This window comes from Propithecus coquereli, unplaced genomic scaffold, assembly GCF_000956105.1.
Source record: "Propithecus coquereli isolate 6110/MARCELLA unplaced genomic scaffold, Pcoq_1.0 Scaffold314, whole genome shotgun sequence".
NCBI classification, from domain to species: Eukaryota; Metazoa; Chordata; class Mammalia; order Primates; family Indriidae; genus Propithecus; species Propithecus coquereli.
The window spans coordinates 1889416-1915667 of NW_012148775.1; the positions used below are offsets into that span (position 1 = coordinate 1889416).

The window sequence follows — 26252 nt, forward strand, 5'->3', positions numbered from 1 at the left end:
GCTAGGATGACGGCACAGCACTCTAGCCCAGGCAACGGAGCAAGACTCTGTCTCAAAAAAAAAAAAAAAAAAAAAATGCTAGATAAAATATGGAAACCATTTTTCCAAAAGCACTTACAAGTTGGCAAGAGAATAAGAAATTACAAACCAAAATATGAAGTGAAAATAGAATCAGGGTAAGATTAAAGAGTACGAAGCTCTTTTTAACCTGAAACATTTACTGAACAAAATAAACTTGAGCTTCAGTTTTGAAAGCCTCAAAGATCGGCCGGGCACGGTGGTTCACGCCTGTAATCCTAGCACTCTGGAAGGCCAAGGCGGGAGGATCGCTTGAGCTCAGGAGTTCGAGACCAGCCTCAACAAGAGCGAGACCCCATCTCTACTAAAAATAGAAATTAGCTGGACGACTAAAAATAGAAAAAATTAGCTGCATGTGGTGGTGCGTGCCTATAGTCCCAGCTACTCGGGAGGCTGAGACAGGAGGATTGCTTGAGCCCAGGAGTTTGAGGTTGCTATAAGCTAGGCTGATGGCACAGCACTCTAGCCCAGGCAACGGAGCAAGACTCTGTCTCAAAAAAAAAAAAAAAAGAAAGAAAGCCTCAAAGATCAAGAAGAGTCAGAAATCAAAGCCCAGGGTCCCCCAAGGTAGATATACATTTTCATCCAATGCCTCAAAGAACTCCCATTAATAATTTTCCAAGGAAAATAAATAGCTTATTAAGCACACAAAGGGAAACAGGCACCATGACAAAGAACCAAGAGAAACAACAGAGCAGAAACAGACCTTCAAATACTCCAAATATTGGAATTATCAGACACAGATCATAAAACAACTATGTTTGACACATTTAAAGAAATAAAAGGCCTTAAAATGAAAGTAGAGAGTAAAAAATCGTCTTAAATAACCCAGTAAACTTGGGAAAGAACCAAATAGAATGTCCAGAAAGAAAAAATATAATAACTAAAATTTAAAACCCAATGTATGAGTTTAACAGATTAGACACAGCTAAATTAGTAAACTGGAAAATAAGTCAGAAGAACTTACCCAGAATGTAGCATAAAGAGACAAAAAATGGAAAATATGAAAAAAGGATAAATTGGAGGTGATCTAACACACGTCCAATCAAATTCTTGAAAGGAAAGGAAAGAGAGAGGAGGAAGAGACAATATTTGAGATATAATGACCACTAATTTTCTGGACTTAATAAAAATACGAATCTATTCAAAAATAGTTTCGAATCTATTCAAAAGCCCAGTAAATCTCAGTCAAGCAGGACAAAGGAAAAGAAATCCATGTCTAGATATATCACAGTTAAGCTTCAGAAAAATTAAAGACAAAGTAAAATTTTAAAGAAAAAGCCAAAGAAAATGGATAGATTACATACGGCCGCCAACTTATAATTTTTTGACTTTACAATGGTTTTATCAAGACATAAGCCCATCACAAGTCAAGGAGCATCTGGACTTAATTAACAATGGTTTAACTTACGATTTTTCAACTTTACAATGGGTTTATCTGGACATAACCCCATTCGTAATCAAGAAGCACCTGTACTTTCAACATTAGCAATGGTTAGACCAACAGCTGACTTCACAATGGCAATACTAAAAGCCAAAAGTCAATGGAATGCTATCTTCAAAGAGTGTTATGAGAAATTAACTGCCAACCTAGAATGATATCCCCAGATAAAACCTCTTTCAAGAATGAGGGTGAAATAAAGACATTACCAGACAAAAAAAAAAACAAGAGAACTTGTCACAGGTGACTCTTCACTAAAGAAAGTTCTCACAGTTATACTTTAAACAAAAGGAAAAGGATTCCAGGTCTGAGATGCAGGAAGAAAATTTAAAGCAAAAAATGTGATGAATGTATGGCTAAATCTAAATGATTGTGGACTGAATGATGATGAGTTTAAAAAAACATTTTAAACATGGAATTGAGATAAATGATGACCAATTTTTTAAATTTTTTTTAACTTCAGATTTCCAATATATTTCCAATACATAAATAACACCCCGAAATCTCCCACCATGGAGACAGGACAGCATTTACTCCTTTGGGCTAGCAAGAAGTGGCCAAAAGTGCCCAGCAAGAGAGGGAAGCTATGCCAGGGAAGATCAGAAAGTGTCTTTACTTTAATTTTTTCCTCATAGTGTTGCTCTTTCTGTTTCAGGTGCACCTCCAGGTGCTGAGCTGAGACTTGGGCCTCCCGGTGTTTCTCCTCCAGCTCCTGGACACAAAAGAAAAGACGGTCAGGTGTGCAAAGAGAAAGGCATAGTCAATGTATGCTAGACATTCACAGGAAACATGACTTTGGTACAGGCACCACAGGTAACAGGCATCTGGTCTTCCATTACTAGGGCTAGTAATGGCCCTAAGGCTTTCTTGGGAAGAAAACCACCACCATGCCTTGGCCCTGGGTCTTCCAAGTCCAAGTATTCACACACATATACACACACAGCTGGTGGGCTGTGAGGCCTGGGACCAGAAACATGTCAGCATGACAGGTCAAACAAAGGCAGCTCTTCATCTTTGCATAGAGAAATAAGAGTAACAAGACAACATTTGCAAGTTTAGTACAGCACAAAATCCCTGACCACTGTCTTAAGCCTCAGGCCGTTTTTCACTGTGATGGCAGCCTCAAATGAGAAAAGTAATTTTAATTTATTATTAGGATAAAAAATATTTTGTATTTTCCTCATTGACAAAATTATTGCTCAAGAACCCTAGCTAAATAGGGAAACTTCAAGTTTTGAATGATTATTTTAACTGACTGGTAATTGGAGTATGTGAATCTCTGGAGATATGTATGTTATGTAATGTTTTATACAATACAACGATAATGGGAACAAAGCCAAACGTAAAATACACGGATAATGATGACATAAAAATGTACACATACATATTAAAGATCGGAAGAGAAACTGGAGTGACATAAATAACTCAAATTTAATGTTCTTTTAGTACTTTTATTGCTAAGTTTTCTGCTTTTAAACAAAATTGTAATTCACTTGAAAATTATAGCAATTCATTTGCCAATGTGTTATAAAACTGATCTTATAAAAGGCAGCATTCAATTTACTAAAACATTCTCTAAAAGCACAGATAGCTGTATCTATATTAATTCTTATAAATCTGGACCCATCTGTTAATTACTAATATCAAAAGTCATTACTCCAAGTTTTCATCTCTTCACACTGTTGTGAAATTTTTCTTTGAAGTGGAAGTAATTATGAGAATTTTGAAGAATGAGGAAATTATACAGGATATGTCCATAAAACAGGATGAAAAAATTACTTTGAGATTCACATGCACAAAAAATGTTAGTGATGAAGCTTTTGAAATTCTAATGTCTACAAGCAGTGGCTTTGTTTTGGGGGCCATTAAAGTGTTAAGACCAGGTGCACAAGATGTACTGCAATCTAACAGATGTGATCTTGAAAAGTTGAATGTAAACAGGATTTTAATTAATAAAAACACATTTTAAAGGGCTTTGTGTGTACTCAGCTAAAGTATCCCCTGAAATGACTTCTTTTATTAAAGCGAAAGACTTTGTTGCAATGAGAGTCCCAATTATCTGTTTTGAAAGTTCTTATCAGGAATATCAACTATTTTAAAACCAATGACAGTTGGGGGTCTATTTCCAACTAACATCATCCTATAATAGTATTAAGGACCACTCTTTGCCTATGTCCTAGATGCTTTGCAGCGTAAGCACAGGGTTCTTGAGCAAAAGGCACCTTCTGATAAATGAAGTCACAACCACAAAGATAGTCAGGCAGGTGGCAAGCTACATTCGGACAAAGAAATCCGCTTATTTTTCCTTTGTGTTAGAAATCACTTCATAATCATCTTTTTTTAGTTTCAGTTCTCATAAGATAGCACAGGAATGGAAATCAGAATCTAAAAATAGGCCAAAAACTCAAATACTTGAGGCTGACAATGTTAAGACCAAATTTCTGGTCTATATACAAATGGGAGTTTACAACACATAATCCAAGAATGCAGAACTCTCTACTCCTACATTTTAATTGTAAGTGAACCTTTGGAAAAGCAGATATTCTAAAATCTGACATCCTGGTGGTATTTTTTGTTGTTGTTGTCATTTTTTTAAACATATCTTTTCTATATGTACTGGATCAACTCTTCAGTCCTGATTTGCAAACACTGTTGTTCACTGCTATACTTCCAGCTCCTAGAACAGTGCCTGGCACATAGTAGAAGCTCATTAAATATTTATTGAATGAATGAATGAACACATCACCATTAAACAGAGAAACATTTTGCAACCACAAGAGAGTTAACCACTTTGTTTGTACCAAGCAAGGGAGGGACAGCAGTGGTGGGATCTCAGTGGGATCTAATTTTACTCACGATAAAATTCACACACTTGACAATAGCCAAGAAAAACTTGGATGACGAAACGAGAGAACAGAAAGGGTAGACTAACAGTCACATCTCCTTTGTGTGCAGACATGTATATGAAGACTGAGGGTCAAAGCAAAACAATTTAACCAATTCCTTTGTTGCCCTTTTGTTCAAGAACATCCATATATTTATGAATATACACAAAAACGGAAATATAAAGTTTTGAAGGGTTTGGATTTGGTTGGGTTTGGTTTGGTATTAAGCATAGGTCTGTAAGTTGGCCCTTGTTGAACTCATATAGTTGCTGGTGACTCATTTCCCGGAAGTGATGCAGAGAGAGAGATGTGGCAGCCTGCTCACCACTTCACCTCCTTATGGTGCAGAGGAATGGCCAACGACTTCTGAATCTCTCCCAGGGGCAGGACACGAAATGGACTCCAGGTCATCAGTAAGTCTCTCAAATGTGACGTCAAATTTCTGACTTTGGGACTGAGATCCAAGGAGAGCCCTCCAAAGGTGCTGCTTTCTACCCTGGTAGGGGCAAAACTTCAACACATCTGCAAGTACCACCCGAGCCTTCCTTGATTAGGTTACTTTGGTCATCAGAGCCTGGGACAAAATCAGGATGATTACAGGTCGGAAAAAAAAGACCTGCTACATCTAAGGAAATTGAAAAAAATAATAATAATAATAACCAACGGTAGCAGAGAAAGTGAGTGGGTGAACATGGATCCATGACAAATACTACTCTGAGAAAAACAATTCTGTATGACTAATTTCTTTCTTCTCCAAAAGCAAAAATCTGGGTTTTGATCTTAAAGGTCTAAACTCCTGCAGCTTTTTTTAAAAGTTGGCATTGCAAAGTTAACGGCCATCCAAAGCTCTGCTGATAGAAGTATGTCAATGCTCCTACAAAAATGTATCAAAAATGATAGAGGCATGTTCTACTTTAAAAAAATGCCAGGTTGTAGCAAACAGAGCAAAAAAAATAATATTTATGGATCTGTTACCAGTGCTGAAATGTCCAACATTTGTATTCAGACTGTTCTACGGTGTGGTGTACACTGCAACCACCTCTCTTGATTCATCTACTTGGTGATACCTCCCCTGTTATGGCGTTTAACTCTTCTTACCCCCTTCCCTTTGCAACCTCTAACCTGTTAGCTTTTAACTTTTCGACTTTCGTTCCTGCTCACCAGAATTTTATCAGCCATCTGCTGGATCTGTTGGGATTTTGTCTGGATGTCATCCTTCAGTCTGTTTTCTCTACGCTCCATGGTCTCTAGTCTCTTTACCTTGTTCTCCAGAGAATGGCGGCGTTCCTGTAGATCATGAATCAATCAGAGAGTTTTAATGGAGTAACCGCTATGGGCGTAACAGCCTGCATGGAGGGAAAGAGCCCTCGAGAAGCATACACGTGAGTCAGGAAGAAAAGTCTCAGGCACCTGAAGCAACAGCGGAGAAAATAAGGCTCTATAATTCAGGTACTCAGTTGTGTGGGTTACAAGAGTGCATTCATTCATTCAAATATTTACCAAGCACCTACTATCTGCAAAGTACCACACTAGGCATTACAGAAAATACAGAGAGGGAGATGACATAATTCCTGCCCTTGGAAAAGATAAGGTGAATGCAAATAAACACAATACAGGTTAAGAGGAGGAAGAACCACAAAGATACAAAGTGGTGTGGGAGGCTACAGCCAGGGAAGAGGACTTTTAACTGAACAGCTGAGAAGAGGCATCAGAGAGGTATGAGCTCTGGAGAGGGATGGTGCATGGTGGTTTGGAGTGGGAAGGGCAGGAGAAGAAGATGAAAGATGTTTCAGACAAAGGGAGGCACATTAGCAGAAACATGGAGGGGGTCAAGAGCCAGTTTGGGCCCCAGGTGAAGCCTAAGAATGGCTACAGCACAGGACACATTGGGGGAGGAGCGGGTGAAAGGAGGAAATGGTTGCCGTCGCAAGTCCAGTGGTTGAGGGTCTCATGTCCCAGGCTCAGGGGTGCACCTAAGCACTATGAAACCTCTGAAAGGTTTGGGATGGGGCAGGGAGTCCTGAGGAACCTGGGGATTGGGGTCCGTGAATCTTACACTGCGTGAGCTAGATCATGAGCTAGATGGAAAGAAAGAAAGACTAGAAGCAGAAGGTCAAGAAATTACTAGATTTGCTCAGCTAAGAGGAAGAGGGCGTGGCCTAAGAGGAGGCAAGCAGGAGATGAACAGGAGAGACAGTACGGCTGCATTTATAGGACCAAGGGACTCACTGAATAGCAGGGTCCAAAGAAAAGCAGATGACGCTAAGGTTTCAAGCCAGGGTGACCAGATGAATGGTGGCCCGGCATGGGGAAACTGAGAAGGGAAACTGGCTTCAAGGGGAAGAGACCGAGCTCTTCTAAATCTGATGCACTGTTCAGACAACCCGTTGGAATTTTAGGGGAACAGGGAGAAACACAGCCTGGAATGTGGAGGAGGATGGCCCCAAACAACACGTACCAGTAGGTTCCCACCAAGACTGTGACAAGGAAAAGCAAAAGACCCAGCAACAGGAGGGTAAAATCGAATATGGAACATCCCTTCTGTGTCACAAACACAAGGGACTGGAGGCAGTGGAAAGAAGTAAAGGAGAAGTGTTACTTTTTATTCTATACTCTTCTGTACTGTTTAGGCTTTTCACAATGAAAAGGCGCTCATGTATTTCCAGTATAATTATATAAATGATTTCAACAACAACAACAACAAAGAATTTGAGGGAGAGAAGAGGCCCAAAAATACAGATCTGAGAGTCATCGGCACACAGGTAACAGGTGAAGCCTTGGAAATTAACACATTATTGTATTAGCTTCCTGGGTCGGAAAGGCAAGGAAAACAAAGGGAAGAAAAAGAAAACCTCAGAGATAGAGTTACGGTTAACCTGTGTAAATAGAAACTCTCCCGGATTAGCGAGTAGGCCAGTGGAAAACAAACAGACAGGAAAAGCTTTTATCAAGACATCTTTCCACTTGAAGCTGCTGTGACAGATCCTTCTTTCCCCTTGGGGGAAAATGTCTCCAAGCCTCTCAAGTTTCAAAGGGAGCTTCAGAAAGGAAAAGCAGTTTGGTCAAACACAAGCAAGTGATGGTTTTGCGGTTTCTTTCCCTTGGTGCGGCCTCACCGGGCCGGAGCTGGAAGGTCCCTGCTCACCTCGGCTTCCGCCAGCTTTTTTCTTATGCCTTCAGAGGAATCTTCACGGTTCTGCAGCTTCTCCAGCTCCCTCTCAGCGCGCTCCTTGGCCTGGCGGATGTTCTGCAGCAGCTCGGTGGCCTCTGTGCTGGCTTTGACGGCCTATGAGGAGAGAAGGAACAGGAGAAGGTGGTCCTATTGACTCATGTAAAAGGATGGTGACCACATCCTGAACAGAAAAGGCAGGTTACACTGAGTATATATGTTATGGCCATTTGTCAAAACATAAACATTCATTTTATTCTGTATTTTATCTATTCTAATGTATACTTTTTTTAAATTATGGAATGCATCCTATAATTAGAATTGATGCCTTTTTCTTTTTGGGGGGTTTGTAAGATAAGAGTGTATCTGACAATCATTAATTAGCATCTTTGATGCCACAACACAGTGAATGGAAACAAGAAGATCTAGATGGATTGATCTACCCAGGAATTAATGTATTCGTGTCTCTGAGCATGAATTTTTTCCTTAGTTATCTGATTTGTTAATTTTCCTATGGGGAATTTGTACAACTTCTATAAGAAGAAAATAAAAGCTATAATTTAACTTTTTTAAAAAAATAAATACCTTTCAGAGGTTATGAAAGCCATAGTGTTCATGATAATTCACAAATCCATGTTTAAAAAAAATAGCCAAACCTCTTGAAGTTAAGTTCGTATTTGTTAACTTTTATTTAGGTCTTAGCTGTAGTACAGCTCTGTGGCACTATAGTAAAGATCTGTGTTCATGAGGCCAACAACCTCACATTTATTTGCTTTAAATTAAAATTTTAGAAAGTGAAAACTGCAAGAAAGCTCCAACTTTAAGACCTGTACTGTCCAATATGGAAGCCACTAGTCACATGTGGCCACTGTGCACCCAAAATGTTGCTGAGAAATCAATTTTTTTAATTTTATTTTTAAGTTAATGTTAATTATTTTAAGTTAAATTTGTTTAAGTTATTTTAACTTAATTTTTAATTTTATTTAGTTTTAATTAATTTAAAAACTGAGGCAGTATAATAAGTATAGTAATATTGACATGTACCATAATGATAATATTTTGGATATACTGGATTAAATAAAATGTATCATTAAAATGACTTCCCCTGTCTCCTTTTGCTTTTTTTAATGTGGCCACTAGAAAATTTTAAATTACACCTGTGGCTCACATCACACTCCTGTTGGAGAGCACAGTTCTGGATGAAAACATGCTTCCTCTCATAAGCTTCTAGCTGAAAGAAGGCCATGAAGGCTTTCCTTAGAGAGCTCAAGAATAAGTAAGAAGGAGACATATGAATGCATAAACATAAATGTGCTTTATACATACAATGGAATATTATTCAACCTTAAAAAGGAAATTCTGATGCATGCTACAACTTGGATAAAACTTGGGGACACTATTTTAATTGAAACAGGCCAGTCACAGAAAAGTCAAATACTGTACAATTCCACTTATATGTGGTATATAAAGTAATCAGAACTGTAGAAACAAAAAATAGCAAAGTGGTTGCCAAGGGGGAGAAGTGGAATTAGTGTTTGTTGGTCATAGAGTTTCAGTGTTACAAGACGAAAATGTTCCAGAGATCTATTGCCCAACAACGTGAATACACTTGGCACTACTGAGCTACACACTGAAAAATGGTTAAATGGTACTTTAATGTTATGTGTTTTTTACCACAATTTAAAAACAAGAAAAGAAAGAAGGAGCTTTATTAAACCAAGCCAGCAAACATAGTCACAAACATTCTTGATGTAAAAGGCATGTCCCAGACACCACATTTATTCTGGCTCTTTCATAAGTATTTGCACTATTCAACTAAAGGAAGGGCTTGAAGATTGCTAAGAGGGGCCGGGCATGGTGGCTCATGCCTGCAATCCCAGCACTTTGGAAGGTCAAGGCAGGAGGATAGCTTGGGGCCAGGAGTTCAAGATCAGCCTGGGAAACATAGTGAGACCCCATCTCTACAAAAAAATATTTTTTTAAATTAGCTGGGCATGGAGGCGTGCCCTGTAGTCCCAGCTACTTGGGAGGCTGAGGCAGGAGGATCAGCTGAGTCCAGGAGTTCAAGGCTGTAGTGAGCTATGATCACGACACTGCACTCCAGCCTACATAACAGAGCAAGACCCTGTCTCTATTTTTAAAAAAATTGCTAAGAGATTCGATCTTAAATGCTCTCACCACAAGAAAATGGTAAGTATGCAACGTGATGGATACGTTAAGTGGTTTGATTTAATCATTTCACAATGTAGACATGCATCACACTGTATGACACAATTATGTACAATTTTTATGTCAACTATACCTTAATAAAGCTAGGTGGGTGAGAAATAAGTAAACAAAAATTTAAAAAAATAAGTAAAGGCAGGGCCATTAGCACACACTTTGCAGGATGCTCTAAACCAAACCCACCCCCTCCCCAAGCACATGACTCCACAGATCCTCCGACCATCCTCTGGGCAGGTGTGCTGCCGTGGAGTTTCTGACTGCCAGCAGTCTGGGTTGTGAACTGCTTCTTTTACAAATGAGCAAAATGAGGCGCCGGGCCCCCTGAGGCAAGAGAAGCCGGCCTCTTGGGTTCTGTTGTAGTATAATTAGAACTTTTACTTGAGCGTCTCACACAGCTTGGTTTTTAAAAATAAACACTGCTGACACGTCTCAAAAGAAAAAACTATATTCAGAACTCTGATATTTTCAGGTAATAGCTCACTCCCCCTTCTTTTTCCTCAGCACAGGGTGACTAATTCTGTCTCTTTCATCTTTGGTGCCCCGGGACAAGGCAAAGAAAGGTATTTGGATATAGGGGTAAGTTCCCAAAAAACCACCTCGGGCTCACCTTTTCCAGCTTCTCTTGGAGCTCCTGAATTTTGAGCTGCTGCTCAGCATTGATCTATAATTAAAATCCCGGGAAATAAAGCAAAAGGCAAATCAGCATTAACATCTTGCTACGTTTATTGCAGTCCTATTTTCTCAACGTTTCTGTGGGGTCTTTTGTTTCGTTTTCCAGAACTTACTAATGGAATGAAGAACAGTGGCCTATCAGAAAAGTCTTTAAATGTCCCAGTGCAAACCCCCACATCGATTATTTCTTTAGGACCAGCAACATACAAATGGCAAAAAGAGAAGCAAAGTCACCTAGTGCCTTAAGACAATAAGAATTTCCACATGTCTTTTACTAAGTGTCTGGGTTTATTGGTTACTATGAGCAGGCATGATAAAAAATGAGGCATCTTCCAAAAGAGCAGAAGAACGGGATCCATTCGTACTCACCTTCAAATTGGTACTAACTGATCAGCACTAGGTTGATCACATGGCAGAAATACTCTCTAGGGATTAGGGGGATGGGGGGCAAATCTACAACTAAAGGACACGGGGAACACTAAAGGCAGGGAAGGGCATGCCTTTAACCTGCATTTGGGTGAAGCAAAGACATAAAGTGTAACTATAATGTTTGTACCCTCACAAAACCCTGGAATAATAAATAAATAAAAAAAAAATGAGGCATCTTTTATCTCTTTTAGAACCACAGCTGAAGCTAAAACTTGGTCATCTGGAGGTGAACCATCAACTAAGCTTCGAAGAGAGGTCTCTATTCATTGCAAGAATATTCTTAATCAATGACAGGCCACTGGTAATAACATGACAAAAATTATCTACCCAAAATAGTAAAACTGATCGTGGAAAATATACCTTCTCCAGTTTGGAATATTCTCCTACTTCAGGCTTCCCTTGATCCTTAGACTGTAATTAAAAAGACACAACATATTGAGAAATCTCAACAACCTAAAAAGTCTCGTAGACAACACTACCTGTTGTACCCTCTTGGTCTCTGGGACCAAAATAATAATAAATAAGAATAATGTTATCTTCTATCAAGAAAGACCAGAGTTTTCCAAGATATCCATTATTTATTTCTCAAACCTATACTCATTAAGCTTTCTTCCCTTTTTTCTTGCTACGATCACCCATGATTTTACCCAGATTGCACCCTCCTGGAGGGCGGTCAATTACCTTCAACAGCTTATGCTGACACTCTGTTGCTTTCCGCTTGAACTCTTCCGCGGCGAGCCGAGACTCTCTCAGCTCCGACTCGTAGAGATCACTCCGTCTTCTTGCTGAGACAAGGTCCTCTTCCAATTGGTTCATCATCAGCCTCATTTCCTCCACTTGAGCCTGGTACTCCTAAACGGCAGGCAACGTAATAAAGGGGGACTTTAGAACGCCCAAAAGACAAGACAGGTGGTGAAGACGGAGGAGCATCAATCAGGAAGCGAAGACGCAATTGAAGAGAAATTGGCATAGAAAGACTTACAGACCCAGAGAGAAGGTGAGGGGGAAGACAGACCCAGAAAGGGACACTGGGTGGCCAAAGTGGAGGGGTGTAGGGGAAAGAAGAGGGAGAAAATATTAAATCTAAAAACTGTTTTAATGCATAACATGTAATAAGTGGGAACGCATGAGCCAGTAAGATCCTTCGAGCAAATAACACCACACAATAAGCACAGACCCTTCAGGCCTAACACAGGACAGCTGAAAGGGATGCTCTTCAAACAAGGAGGATAAACTGCTTAGGTGTAGGGTTCCTCCAAGGATAATCATTCATACAGAGTTGTCCTTTAGAAGTCATGTGCCCTAACACAATTAGATATGGTACTTGTTTTAAAATTAACCTTTCAGACTGCACAAGAGGGTAATTGAAAAGCTTAGTGGAAAGAATCCTGGAAGGTGAAACTCATCATGTCAGTTTCTCACCATTAATTTCTCTGGGCCCAAAACTGAGTGATCAACTTAACATCTCTCCTGCAATGCAAGTCACCCTGAAAGTTGGAAGAGTCACAAAACACTGGCTCTGGTCAAAATGATGTGTGAGAAAAAGTCCAAGGAAAGAAAGAGCTTGTTCCCTTCAGCTAAACCCTTTAAAGTGATCCGAATAGCCCAACCTTTTCCAAAATGCCTTTGTAAAATCAAAACGGAACATTTGAATAGATTTTTTCCAGAATTGGATTTACCAGAAGAAAAGGAGAACTTTCAGACAAAGTATAAAAATATTCTTTGTTAGCAAAATCAAGGCTAAGTATAAGGATTACGAATATTTATCTAAGCCAAGGTGCCTTGGACAAAATGAAAAAAACAAGGAAGCTAAATGATAATGTCTTTGACATTCGCAATATACAGTAATATCTCTAAGATATATTCTCCCAAGAAATAATTGGTGAGTAATATTTAAGTATTACTCCCAAGAAACAATTGATTGAGCAAGGATCTTCTTTTAACCAGTAAATTGCAATTTTTAAATAACAGGGTATAAGGAAACTTTTTATCTCATTGTTAACAGGTGACCCCCTCCAAAGCACACCTCTCCCTATGTTATCCGTAAAGTGGAAAGCGAAAAAACGAGCCCAAAGTGGAGCAGGGGTCTCACTTCACTCCTTCCCACCCAAAGCATACTGTTGTTAAAGGTCAGTCCTTGGGCTCACGGGGCACCCAGGTTTCCCGGGTGGTGCATACCAAGCAGGTGACGCTGGATTATATAACCAAAGGGCTTTACAATCTGCTCACAATTATCTGAACTCACAGAGTGGAACATGAGCCATATGTAGAATGGTACATCCTTTACCTGGGGTTTTTCTAGAGCCCTAAGCCAGAGCTACATTATGACTTTCATGGCTCTGAGCACTGAGCCTTCCTTGACCCCTTCCCTCCATTAAAAACAACAAAAAAAAATTAATCACATTTTACAACTGCGCTCATATAAATACAAAAAATGTTAATAATATCTATAAAAGCAATGTCTTTGACCCAAAATCTTATTTTTTTTCTTCTGATGACAAAATTAAAACATTTTATGGGACCCTAAAAGTACAGTGGTCCTTAGATACCGTGCCTGCTGTGCATAATGGAAAAGCCGGCCCTGCCCACAGGCACAAACACCGAATTGTGCAGGCAACAAAGGGGTAGAAGAAAGTCTTGGGCATCTTTTATCCCCAAGCTCCCTTGTCTTTCTTGAATTTATATCAGCAAGAAGGGGACGTAATTTCTGTGTTTTGTCAAGAGCAGGAACAAGCATCTGTTCTTTCCCCCCAAAATCTCTCTCCCCTGAGCTGTCAGCACCCAAGGAGGAGGAAGATAAGAGTCAGACAACAACTCTGCCAGCTCTCTGAGCTCTTGGGTTACCCAGCCTGCTACAAGCATCGAAAGAAATTCTAACTCATTTGTTGATTCCCTGTTGTTATGCTGGATACTTCAAGAAAAGTCCAGCAGCTAATGAAATCCCTGCTTCAGGAAAAATCTGAGAGGAGATCATCAGGTCTGTTTCCAAGGGCAACTGAAAGAGCTGTTGCATCTCAGGATGGAATCACTGACAGGTATGGGTTGTGTGGGTTCACAACAAGGAACCATGGACTCATTTCAAGGCCCACCTAAGGCAAGTCTTCTGAGTGGAGCTTCAGAACTTTGCAGGGAGGAAGTATCAGGCATGGTCCTATTCACTCAGAAACCCTGAAACAGTGACTTCTGTGTCACCCACACTTTTGTTTCCTTTCATGAAGTGGCTGGGGAGGGGGGAAAAAACCAGCAATCACTAGTAATGGTGAATAAATCAAATTCTCACATGAGACTTTTAGGTGTTTTCCTTTTCAGCCAAATCCAAACATTCTACAGGAGACAGCAAAAATTAAGAGCTTTATAGAAAGTTAGATTTGGAGAGAAAGAACAGGAACTAAATCCCAAATCTGAGAGGAATCAGTATGCTGCTAACTAAATACTAGAAGTTTGCTGCAAGCATTAAAAGCTTTTTTCTGGTTTGCAAACATCCTGCTCTCACGAAACTTAACAAAAATCATTTTATTAAATCCTTCTTCCGATGAGAAATAAAATCCGAAACCAAGAAGTATTCTTCCCCCCAATGGAACTTTTAGCAGTCATTAAATCTAAAACTCCACATGCGTGCCAACTGTGATAGGAATCATAAAAGACATTTCTTTGAACTCAACCACCAGCATATATATACCTTTTCAAAATGTCCTGGTAATTCTGTCTCTATGGAATTCATGGACACCAGTTGCTCCCTCTGGTGGCCACACAGCTTTCATTTCCCCCGGATGTCACCAAAAGTAAATTTCCAAACACATTGAACTAATGGGAGAAAAAGAATCCTACCTCTTGAAACTTTTAGGATGAAAAACTATGTTGATGAAAGGGGCATGAGTCAGCTGTCAAAGCAGATTTCTCAGAGTGTATGTGCAGCCTTCAAAATCTCCAAGGTCAGTATTGTTCAGAGACCTGATAATCCATTTGCAAAGTTTCCTATGCACATTTATTTATAACATTTTTATCAAACAAGAGGCTATTAACCCATCATTTGAAAATATTAAGGTCATAAGTATACTAGCCCAACAAAAGCCCAAAGATAATAATTCTTTCTTTAAAGATTAATTAATAGATCAAGTTATTTGCAGGAGTTTCTTGCATTAGCACCAGCCAGATGGCTAAGTTTGTGCTACCCAGAGATAAAAATGTTCATTTCCATCAATGTTTCCATTAGATTTTCTGAAGTGAATGAGAGTTGCCTGGCAGCTGATAATTTAGCTCTCCAATTGCTCATTGCCATCTCTTCATTAAAGTTTCTATTTACAGTTTCCTCAAAAGACAGAAAAATCCATGCTAAAAAGGAAACAATGAGCCAATATAAAAATGAACCATCCAAAAAGAAAACCCTTTTAGAAAGGAGAAAAAAAGAGTGGGATTTTTAAAGGTCTCAATTCTCTTTTCTGAACACACAGGGGACAGCTTTCTGCACTCAGATCTTCTGTGTCAATTCTGACTCAGCCTGAACAGCTCAAATTTTTCTTCTAGAATATTTCTTTTTTTTTCCCCTGCCCTTGGACATCGATAGACTATTTCTTTATACAAGTTTTGGCTTCTCTCAAAAACTTAAAGTGCTTCTGAAAAGCTATAAGAAGATTTCATTTTTTTTAACCATCTAAAGCAAGGGTTGGCAAACTTCTTCTGTAAAAAGCCAGATAGTAAGCAGTGTTAGCTTTGTGCGCCATACGTTCTCTGTAACAACTACACAGCTCTGCTTCTGTAGCTTGAAAGCAGCTATGGCCAATATGTAAATAATAAGCATGCTGTGTTCCAATAAAACTTTATGAACATTAAATTTTGGATTTCATATAATTTTCACATATCACAAAATATTGTTTTCCTTTTTTATTCAACTGTTTAAAAACATAAAACCCTCATTTTTGAAGGATAGCATTAATAACATAAAACCCATTCTTTAAAAAAAAAAAAATGAAACCATTCTTAGCTTGCTAGCCGTAGAAAATAGGTGGTGGGCCAGATTTACCTCATAGGCTGAAGTTTGCCCACTCTTGCTCTAAACCTACATCTTTATTAAAAAGAACAGACATGGGGTACAGACATCAAAAAGAGCTGGAACAAGCACTCTATAATTTATATAACTCATGGGAAATTTAAAGTTTCTAAATGACCTATATACCTTTCTCTTTCCTCCTCTCCCCGCCCCACACTTTCTCTCTCTCCACCAGGCCTCTCCTGAAATTAGAGGTCCGAGGCGCTGAGGTGCTGCTCTGCTCCCAGGCAAGCAGTCCTACCTGCTCTTTGATTTCTTGGAGCTTCCGGCTCTGCTCTCTGATATCGTGGAGAAGCTGCAGTGCTTTGTCATCCTCCTGGGACACCTCCATCCGGGCTTGCTCCAAACTTCGCTTTAAGCTCTGCAGAAAGCAAAAATTTTAATAGGGATGCCCTGTGGATCCTGCTCTGTTTGAAAAGACTCATTAAGAGAGCTGCACGCTGCTTGGCAGACACCAGGACGGTTTCGGGTGACGGACCCACGTTGACGGTTTCCAGTTGGTTGCCGATTCCAGTTTTCATCCTGTAAAACCCCTTGGGGTTCAAGAAACATCATCTCAACCTTGTGACCTTAGAGATCCAGCCTGAAACTGCATCAACCTGTCTTCTGCCACCATCTACCTGTTCTAGCAGATACTTACTTGTATGTTTAGGACTAAAACCTAGTAAGACCCTTTGGCCATTACAACCACCATTTGGATGGCCATAAAGTCTTCTCTGTCGTATCAGTTATTCGAGGGCTCTCAAGCATATATGCCTCTTTCAAAGTAGCAATGACTTCATATCCTCTGCCCAGGTGTCATTTAAGACTGCAAGTAGTCTATTTCTACCTCCTGGCTTATTTTTCCTGGACACCTTTCATCCATAAGGTTCCCTCAATGCTTGAATGGCACTGAAATATGTATCTGAAATACATAGCTGAATAACTTCACCCACCACTGAAAGGCAGCCAAGTCTGGAATGGAAACATAGCAGTTATTCTTAATCAGCCACGTTCTATAGATTTCCTCTCCCTTGTGAAAAAAACTTTAAAAATGTGTGATTCAACTTCTTAAGACTGTTTAATTGAGCACATTAAAAAACACCTGAATGAAAAATTTAACGAGACAATGGAGAAGAAGACAGGCTAGTCTTGTGAAGGAAAGAAAAAACAAAAGCCACATGGTAAATAATGACAGAGGGTCTAGGTTTCAAAGGCTGTTTTCTTGTCGCTACGCTGCTTCTAAGCAATGGAAAATTGATTTTGGGCAGATTTGAAATATGTTTTCTTGTATGTATTTGGGAGTTTGGTTCCCAAGGCTGATCATTTCAGACACAGTATAGACCAGAGAGGTTGGGATGGGAGATCTCAGGACCCTCTGCAACTTGCTGCAAAGATGGCTTACTCCCATCACCAGGCTCCGTGGTACCACAAATCTACCTAGACTTTCTGCTGGAAAGGAGTCCAGCCTCGTTTCTTGGGAACCTCATGCCTGGCTCATGCTACTCTGCAAATCACAGATCTTGCTTTTGTACTCTCCTCCTCTCTACTCTCTGCCATTGGCTGTGATGTGCCTCATGGAGCCGTCATGAAACAGGATGAGACACACACAACAAGAAGTGCCACCTCCAAGGGAAGGGGACTTGGGGGAAGGCTCACACTGCATTCTGTGATGTAGGTAGCAAGGTCCTGCTCCAGGAGGGATCTCTGAGTCTCAGAGGCCTTCAGCTCCACCTCCTTCTGACTAAGCACAGCCTCCACCTCTGACACTCTCCGATGTAACCGGGTCATTTCCTGCTCCATCTGAAATAAACACATCGACAGGTTAAAAGGGCCCGTGGAGGTTCGTTAGGCGCAATCAAATCTCAAGTAGCCTCCGAAACCACCTGGTGGTCTGGGCTATGGCTAATTCGCCAAAAGTTAAGTTGGGATGGAAATACCATTGTTTCTTCGCCCAGGAGCGCACAGTTCTTCGCAAGGACAGTCACCAAATGCTAAGTCACTCCTCTCATTCAAGTCCTGGTTCACACTTGATCACTTCTCTAACCCAGTTAGCAAGGAAGCCACAATCATTTTTCACCTGTTTGCTTTTTGTTTTTGTTTTTGTTTTGTTTTTGCAGACGTCACTTTAATTTTATCCCAAATCCATCTTGATCCCCCCCATCTCCTTGCAAAGATCTAGAGGACAAATCCAGGACAGGGCAAGGAGATATTTATTCGTCTGCACTCTTAGGAGTCCCAGGCAAGCAGTGACTTTTATTAGTTTCCAGAGAGTGGCCTCTGGGCAGGAACAGTGAATGTTAAGAGACGTTGCACATTATCAATACAGTGGCCGCAGTGACATAAGCAGGAGTTTTAAAAGACTAGGAAGAGAGACTTCGCATCACTCAAAGCAGATGGGATGCATCTCAGCCACAGGTGAGGACCCAGGCCACCTGCCGGAAGAAGCAGACATCTGGCTGGGTCATGCTGAGACACGGGCCGTTTTAAATCCAGGGCCTCCTCTGGTTTAGATTTAAAGGGTTTACAGCAACAGCAAGGCCCGAATTCATCTCCCTTTGAGCGGCTGCAGGCGCGACTTCAGCGAGGGAGGGAGCGCCTCGCTCTCTATGGATCTGGTGGCTCAGCGCCCACAGCGGCCCCAGGCGGATCCCTTGGCATATATTGACGGGAGGATCCTGGAGCAAGGAGGGAGGCCAGCTGCGGAGATAAATACCTTGTGACACTTGTCCTGAGAGTCTTGTAGCTCTTTGCTTTTGATGAGAAGTTTCTTTTCCATGGAGCTAGTCTTGGCAGGGGAGTCCAGACCCGAAACAACAGACCTAGATGGAGGAAAAGCAACGTCAAGGTGGCCAGCAGGTGGGCCTGAGGAGCTGCATTTTAAAACTGCAGCAGAGGCGCGGACCCACCAGTGTTCTGTGGCCACCGGCAAAGGTGGCCTAGGCAGCTTCTAATGACCCCCAGGCCATGAAGCAGGGAGGTGGAAGGAAGTGAGGACCCTGGGAGCAGGTGGACCTGGATGTAAATTCAGTTGCCACTAACCTGAGGCGATGATTCTGCCTCTGGGAGCCTCAGTTTGCAAATCTATAAAGTGGAATGAAAAGAAAAGTACCTACCGCACAGGAAAGTGTGAGCATTAAGTGCGTGGCACGGTGCCTGCCTGACATGGCTTCATTCGCTCACTCGAATAGTCTGTACTGTGTACCCACTCTGTTCTAGAAACCGATCCAGGCACTGGCATACAGCAGTGAACAAGACAAACACGGTCCCTGCCCTCCTGGAGCTGACATTCTATAGAGGGCAGACAGAATGCATCAGGCAGACACACAAACAAAAGGCTACAGATGATGCTAACTTCTGTGAAAGAAGGAAACAGGGTGACATGAGGAAATGGGACCGAGGGCCTGTTTTCTTCCCCGCTGTGAGCAGGGGAAGCTTCCCAAAGGAGGTGGCATTTGACCTGAGACCTGAAGAATAAGAAGGTGCTGGCCACCCAAAGCTCTGGAAGGAAACGAACTCCACGGAGAGGAGACAGCAGATGCAAAGACCCCAAGGCAGAACAGAGCTAACATAGCAAGTGCACAATACATGTTGTCAGTTACTCTACTGGTCCAAGTATCGTCTAGTCCGTCCCCAAGCCAGGCAGTTTGGTTCTGTTTCATTTTATAAAAACATCTAATGCTTATGATGATAGGTAAAATAACACCCCCACCTCCTTTCCAAAGATGCCCGTGTCCTAATCCCTGGAAGCTGGGATGAAGTTACCACACATGGCAAAAGGGATTTTGTAGTGCTGATTAAGTTAAGGATCTTGGGGTGGGGGGATTATCCTGGATTAGCCGGGTGGGTCCAACGTCCTCGCAAGGGTCCTCATAAGATGGAAGCAGAGGAGGAGAGGTGACAGTGGAAGCCAGGCAGGTCAGCCCCACTGATCTGAAGACACTACACCAACGGCTTTGAAGATGGAGGAAGGGGCCACGAGCCAAGGAATGCAGGCCACCTCTAGAAGCTGGAAAAGGCAAGGAAATGGATTCTCCCCTAGAGCCTCTAGAGAGAGTACAGCCTTGTCTACACTGATCTCAGCTCAGTAAAACTCATCTCAGACTTCTGATCCCCACAACTGTGCGATAATAAATTTGTGCAGGGCCAGAGTGTCAGCCAGCAAAGGCTCTCACACACAGAGGGACATGGCAGAGCCCACCACTGCCCCACAGTCCTGTCTCTGTTGCCCCGGTAACAGGGCTGCAGGAGCTATTTGTGAAAGAGCTCTCAGGTCTTACCAGCAGGTGAAAGTTCTGCTTTCTGCTGCCTCAAACTAATTCTCTGCCTAAAAGAGGTCAGTTCCTTGCAGCAATGCAAAACACCTCTGTCCCTGCAGCTCCCGGCCAAAGACACGGGCTGGCATGATAGTACTGCCTTGCTGTACCCCAGTGACAGCTCCCTACGCTCACGCTGTAGGGCAGCCAGCTGAGTCAACACACAGAATCATGCTCCTCTGTTGGAAATCTGACCCTGACACTCACTAGCTATGTGACCTCTCTGAACCTCAGTTTCTCCATCTGTAAAATGGGGATAATTCCCAACCTACTTCAAAGAGTTCTTATGAAGATTAAATAACATATGTAAAGCCCTTATTAGCACAGTGCCTGACACATTGCAAGGGTTCAATAATGTCACCTGTTACTATTATCATTGTTGCTTTTTATCGTTACTACCCATGCAACTTTGTAAATAGCACATGCCTCACAGGCCTAAAACAGTTGGTAAAACTCAGAGGGCTGAATTTGCTCGGTGCAATTATTCACATTAAAACAAATGTTGATTATTCATAGAAATGGGCAACAGGGATTGAAATCCAGAAATAAATCTTTTAAAAATCTCATTTTTGGCTAGAAATTTTAACCAAGTTCTACACCTCTCACCAGCCTGTTTTCTACCTAAATCTAGCCAACACACACACACACACACACACACACACACACACACACACTCTCTCTCTCTCTCTCTCTCTCTCTCTCTCTCTCTCTCTCTCTCTCTCTCCCCCCTTTCTTTTTTGTATGAGATGAAATGGATTGCTTGGCATGGCCTTGAGTTCCCTTTGCTATCTCCGTTATTCCTGATTGTACTTTGGTAGGTGAGTTAGAGAATAAGACCCAAACCACCCAAGGAGGGAGGGATGGTCCAAAACGGGATGGGGTCCCCAATTCTTCAATAATCAAGAGTCACCCACATGTCACGAAGTCTCACGCATGACATGCGTCAGGGATGACCGCACAGGCCACAGCTCTTTGTGCCAGAGCAGGAAACTTGGCACCCTTTTGAAAGAACTATGACACGGGTGTGTGATGGGGGTGGGTGGGCTGTGGCTTGGAAAACGTAATGACATGTGGAAAGCAGGCTCCGGCAGGGCTGAACGTTTAAAGTGCGCTGCTGTGGGTACAAAACACATTGCTTATTCACACACACACAACAAAGGCATTTCTAGGTTATTGATGGGGCCCAGAATCGAGGAGATGTGCAGCCACCACCCACGGCACTCTCAGGAGCTGACGCAACAGCACTCCTTGTCACCCCAGGTCCAACCCCTTCATTCTGCTATTCTGATGCTTGACAAACGCTCACTGTTTAGAAGTTCTAAGTACAGCAATTAAGAGCTCTTCAAAACGAAGGTGCTGAAGAAATCATTTTTTTTTTTTTAGAATAAATAAAAATCACATCTAAAAAAAGCTATGGTAAGAATGCTGCAACTAAATTGGGCTTGTAGCAGCAATCCCATAAACAATAATGGGATTAGAGGTGACGCTGGAGGGTAGAGGGGAAAAGTCACTGCTGCTTTCTGTAAATTCCCTGGTTCTCAACTCAGTTGCACATCAGAATCACCTAGAGGGCCAGGCGCGGTGGCTCACACCTGTAATCCTAGCACCCTGGGAAGCCGAGGCAGGAGGACTGCTTGAGCTCAGGAGTTTGAGACCAGCCAGAACAAAAGCGAGACCCTGTCTCTACTAAAAATAGAAAAATTAGCCAGGCATGGTAGTGCACACCTGTAGTCCCAGCTACTTGGCGTGGGCCGAGGGGGGAGGGGTGGCGGAGGGCAGGGTGCTGAGGCAGGAGATCACTTGAGCCCAGGGGTTTGAGGTTGCTGTGAGCTATGATGACGCTGGTGCACTCCAGCCCAGGCGACAGAGCGAGACTCTGTCTCCAAAAAAATAAATAAATAAAAGAATCGCTTGGACAGCTTTTACAAAATAATGTGTAGGGTCCATCCAGGCCAATTAAATCAGAGACAGACCGTTTGTATTAAGCTCCTGAGTAACTGTAATACATAGACAGGATCGAGAAGCATGGTGCTAATTAGAAGAAAGTGCTTGTGTCTTAGAGTCTAGGCATTTAAAACTCATAGTATGACTATCCCCAGCATTTAGTGCCACAAGGCATTCTGGTCAGGCCATTTGGTACTCGTGCCTTTTGGTAGCTCTTTCAGTGGGAACCCCATTTGGAAGCTAATCATGGTGGGCTATGAATTTCAAGATCATGTACAGGTATCAGATAATGATTAAAGCCTATTCCCCCCAATTTTAATAAATATTTCAATTAAAATATACCACTTCCATGAATTTCTATAAAAGAAATATGCTCCAGCTAGACATGGCTCAACTTAAAATATTTATATTCTATTTATTTTTCATGTAGACACAGGACACTTGAATCTCTAGCACCAATGGTAAGTTCTCAGTATGTATTTCTTGAGTGCACAGATTCCCCTCACCCCCACAACAGGTATTCTAAAATATCACAATTTATTTTCTTTTTCTAAGATTTTCATTAGCCATCCTTCTGACTTACACAGCAACGGCAAGTTACTAGCATTTTTCTAGAATTTCCCATAATGTAAATCACAGCTTGAGAGGTTTGATCCAAGACTGGCCTGAGAGCCACCAGACTATTAACAAATAAAGCCCTGTCTTCTTCAAGCAGCAAACCTGCTAGTCTAAAATCACCCCAGAAAGTACCATTTCATCAAGCATGGTATTATTTAAAGAGCCGATACAATCATTGCTTTAAGGCAAGTTTGCAAAAACTCCTGTTAACTGGTTGGACCTCTAAAGATATGGGCAACGGGGTGCAGAATTACAGTAAAGAAATATCTAATTATGAACTTCTGTCGACCCTGGAACGGGCCATAGTCTACCTGCTAACTACGGAGTCCTTCCAAGATTTTTCCTTTGTTCTCAAAATTCTCAAACTGCAACAAATATTTTTTGACCACCTTCTATGAATGTGAGAGTATGTGTGAGTGAGTGAGTGAGTGTGTGTGTGTGTGTGAGAGAGAGAAAGAGAGAGAATATAAAAAGGAGAATACAAAAGCCCTGTGATCTCCACGAGAGGTACCTGTAGACCAGCGGTTCTCAACCGGGGGCAATTTTGCCCCTTCCCCCACACTGGGGACATTTGGCAATGTCTAGAGACTTTTGATGTTCATGACTGTGGATGGGGTGCTATTAACATCCAGTGGGTAGAGGCCAGGGATGCTGCTCAGCATCCTACAATCCACAGGACAGTCCCCACAGCAAGAATCATCCAGCCCCAAATATCAACAGTGCTGAGTTGAGAAACCCTTCCATGGAGACTATAAAGTAAAGGAAGCCACCATTCCTGTCCTCAAGGAAGTAATACTCTAGGAGAGAGAATTGATGCCACTACCTTTGTCATCAGTAAGAGTGCCATTTGTGGAGCACGTACTATGTGCCAGGCACGGTGCTTAGTGCTTCACGGGTTACCTCAGTGACTCCTCCCCACAATCCTATGAGATGGGTATTAGTGGCCCCTGGCCCTAAGGCATAGCTTACCCTATACCCTCTACGTTCTCCCACATTATGATGATTTGGGGGTGGGTGATGGGCCAGTAGAGCTGGGGGTTCAAAGAGGAGCCATGGGTTCAAATCTCAACTCTGCTACTTCTTGGCAGGACAGCCTTGGAACCACTCAAGAAAAGTGCTGCAGAAGCTCAGGCACAAGGTCGTGGAGAAGAGAGAGAACGGATCGTGCAAAGGAAGGTGACCTGCATCCATGACTGGTTGCTTTCAGAGCTAAGAGGCCGGCTCCCAGCCTGAGCCCAGGAGAGCCCTGGGCTCAAGAACCCAAGAACGCCCACATGCCACGCTGGTCCTCAGCCACCCCAGAAACAGCTAAATCACACAAGAGCAACTCTCCCTCCCTCACTTGGTGGCTCAGGAGGGCAGTTAAATGGGAAACAGGGCAGGTATTAGAGACCCAGGCCAGTTCATGCCCTGGGCTCGATGAGAAGCAGTCCAATAAGGATGCTAATAAAAGAACATGCAGCCTGCCCACACGTTGCTTGCCTACTCCTGGCCACATCTCGGATACACAGCCAGTTATCCCCATGGAGAGAAAAGGCACTTCTGAGCAGCGGGTGCACGCAGCCACCCACCCACACACACCAGTGCTGTCTCTTCAAGCACAAAGCCAAGTTTGGGTTTTCCTTTTTTTTTCCAGCTTCTATTTTCTAGAAAAAATTTACTCTGAAATCAACATCTCTTCCTGATATACACATCTGCTTTATAGTTAGAGAGACCCAAAGAGTATTAATAGAGGGAACAGTATATGACACAGAGGGAAGGACAGGCTTGGTCATTGCCACTGTGACAGAAAGACATGTTCTCTTAAAATGTATTAGATGGGACCTAAAAATTGCTTTACAAGTAACCTCAAAATTTAAGTAAAAATGATAAAATGCAGTTTTCCCAATGATGTGCCTATAAACAAATCACATAACTCAAATATAAACAAATCACATAACTCAAAAACAACCCCTTCACCAGGCTATATATAGTGCACTTCGTATTAGAAGAGGATACAATGTGTATTTCCATCCTACAAGCAAGTATACGTGTTGAGTACTCTCTAATTACTACCCTAACGATTAAGATCATGCTTAAGCATCAAGCCACCCGTTTACTCCCATAGGAAGAGGACCCTGTGTCTACAAAATATGCCACCAAACCACAGATCACACAGATCACAAATCCCAGATATTCTCGGGATAACCAAGAATGGGTACTTGAAGCTAAAATGAGGGGAATCAAAATTAGCTCAGCTGAGGGCCCCACCTTAATTGCGGCCAACGGCACTAAAAATACATGCAACTGCAGGATGTAATATGGTGCAAAAAATAAAAAACTCATCAGAATTCTGTTACCAAAAATGTATTGGCTTTTAAGATTGAGCATTCTGAAATTTGTGAACTAATTTTATAAACCCATTTTAAAATACACAGTGGTGCCCACCATGAGCACTTGGAAATATTAGTATCAAGAACACTGTTCCCTAAAGAGTGGCGGAGTCTGTCAAGCTTTGGGGCACCATACACACACACATACTTACACACACACACATACACACACTGATGCACATGACCAGTAGTGGTCTCCAGGTGAATTAGAGCATTTGCTTTGTGGTGATTAACATGTAGCTCAAGAATCATTTATCGAAAATCACGCTACAATGAAGAGCATAGCTACTCACATGACTTTTTAACAGTTCCCACCTCTAAGCTGGTGCCTAGCTTTGCAGGTTAATTTTGCTGTAGTATGTTCATCTCTTGCCCACAGTAACCTAACTTACCTCCCTGAATGCCCTCTTGTCCCTCTACTATCTACCCTCTGCATAATGGTCAAAGGGACCCTTTGTAAAATGAGAACCAACTATTCCACATTCCTACTCAAAATCCAGCAAAAGCTTACTGCTCAGTGCAATTAGGGCAAAATCCAAACCTAAAGGCCCTGCTAACCTCAACTCAGACCACGTCCTCCGTGTACCCTGAAGCTTCGGCTGCCGGCTATGCTCCTGTCGCTGGGTACCACGGGCCAATCCCAGCCTCAGCGCCTTTGCCCTGTTCCCCTGTGCCCAGAATACTATTACCACTTACCTTTGATAACTGACTCTTTATTATCATCCTGGTGGAACACACTGTATGTGGGCAGGGATTTTTGCCTCTTCGTATTACATCTCCAGTGCCTAGAAAGTGCTTGGCACAAAGTCAGCTCTCAAATATTTGTTGAAGGAATAAGTGAATGAGTGAATGAATAAATGGATGTATGTCCACCCCACCAGAATGTGAGCTCCGTAAGAACAGGGATTCCTGTCTGTCCTGTATTCACTGCTACATCCCAGATTCTAGAGCAACCCCTAGGACCTCCCAGGTGCTCAGAGTGGACTTACAAACTGTGTCACCTTGGGAAGTGACTCAATGTTCTTGAACAAATGCTCATGCTCAACTCAGGGATGCCTTCCCTGGGCACCCAACCT

At 42.0% G+C, this 26252-nt stretch overlaps 1 protein-coding gene across 1 annotated transcript in view; it reads right to left on the reverse strand.

The window, feature by feature from the left end:
- Nucleotides 1-26252, reverse strand: part of CIT (citron rho-interacting serine/threonine kinase) — a 201664-nt gene that overhangs the window by 78584 nt on the left and 96828 nt on the right. Inside the window, exons 11-19 of the mRNA XM_012650158.1 lie at nt 18643-18748; nt 17586-17729; nt 16189-16308; nt 11582-11752; nt 11261-11311; nt 10407-10460; nt 7550-7690; nt 5566-5691; nt 2136-2231 (exon numbers count right to left, since the gene is read on the reverse strand). Coding sequence (XP_012505612.1) covers nt 2136-2231; nt 5566-5691; nt 7550-7690; nt 10407-10460; nt 11261-11311; nt 11582-11752; nt 16189-16308; nt 17586-17729; nt 18643-18748 — 1009 coding nt within the window. The remainder of the gene's footprint in view (nt 1-2135; nt 2232-5565; nt 5692-7549; nt 7691-10406; nt 10461-11260; nt 11312-11581; nt 11753-16188; nt 16309-17585; nt 17730-18642; nt 18749-26252) is intronic.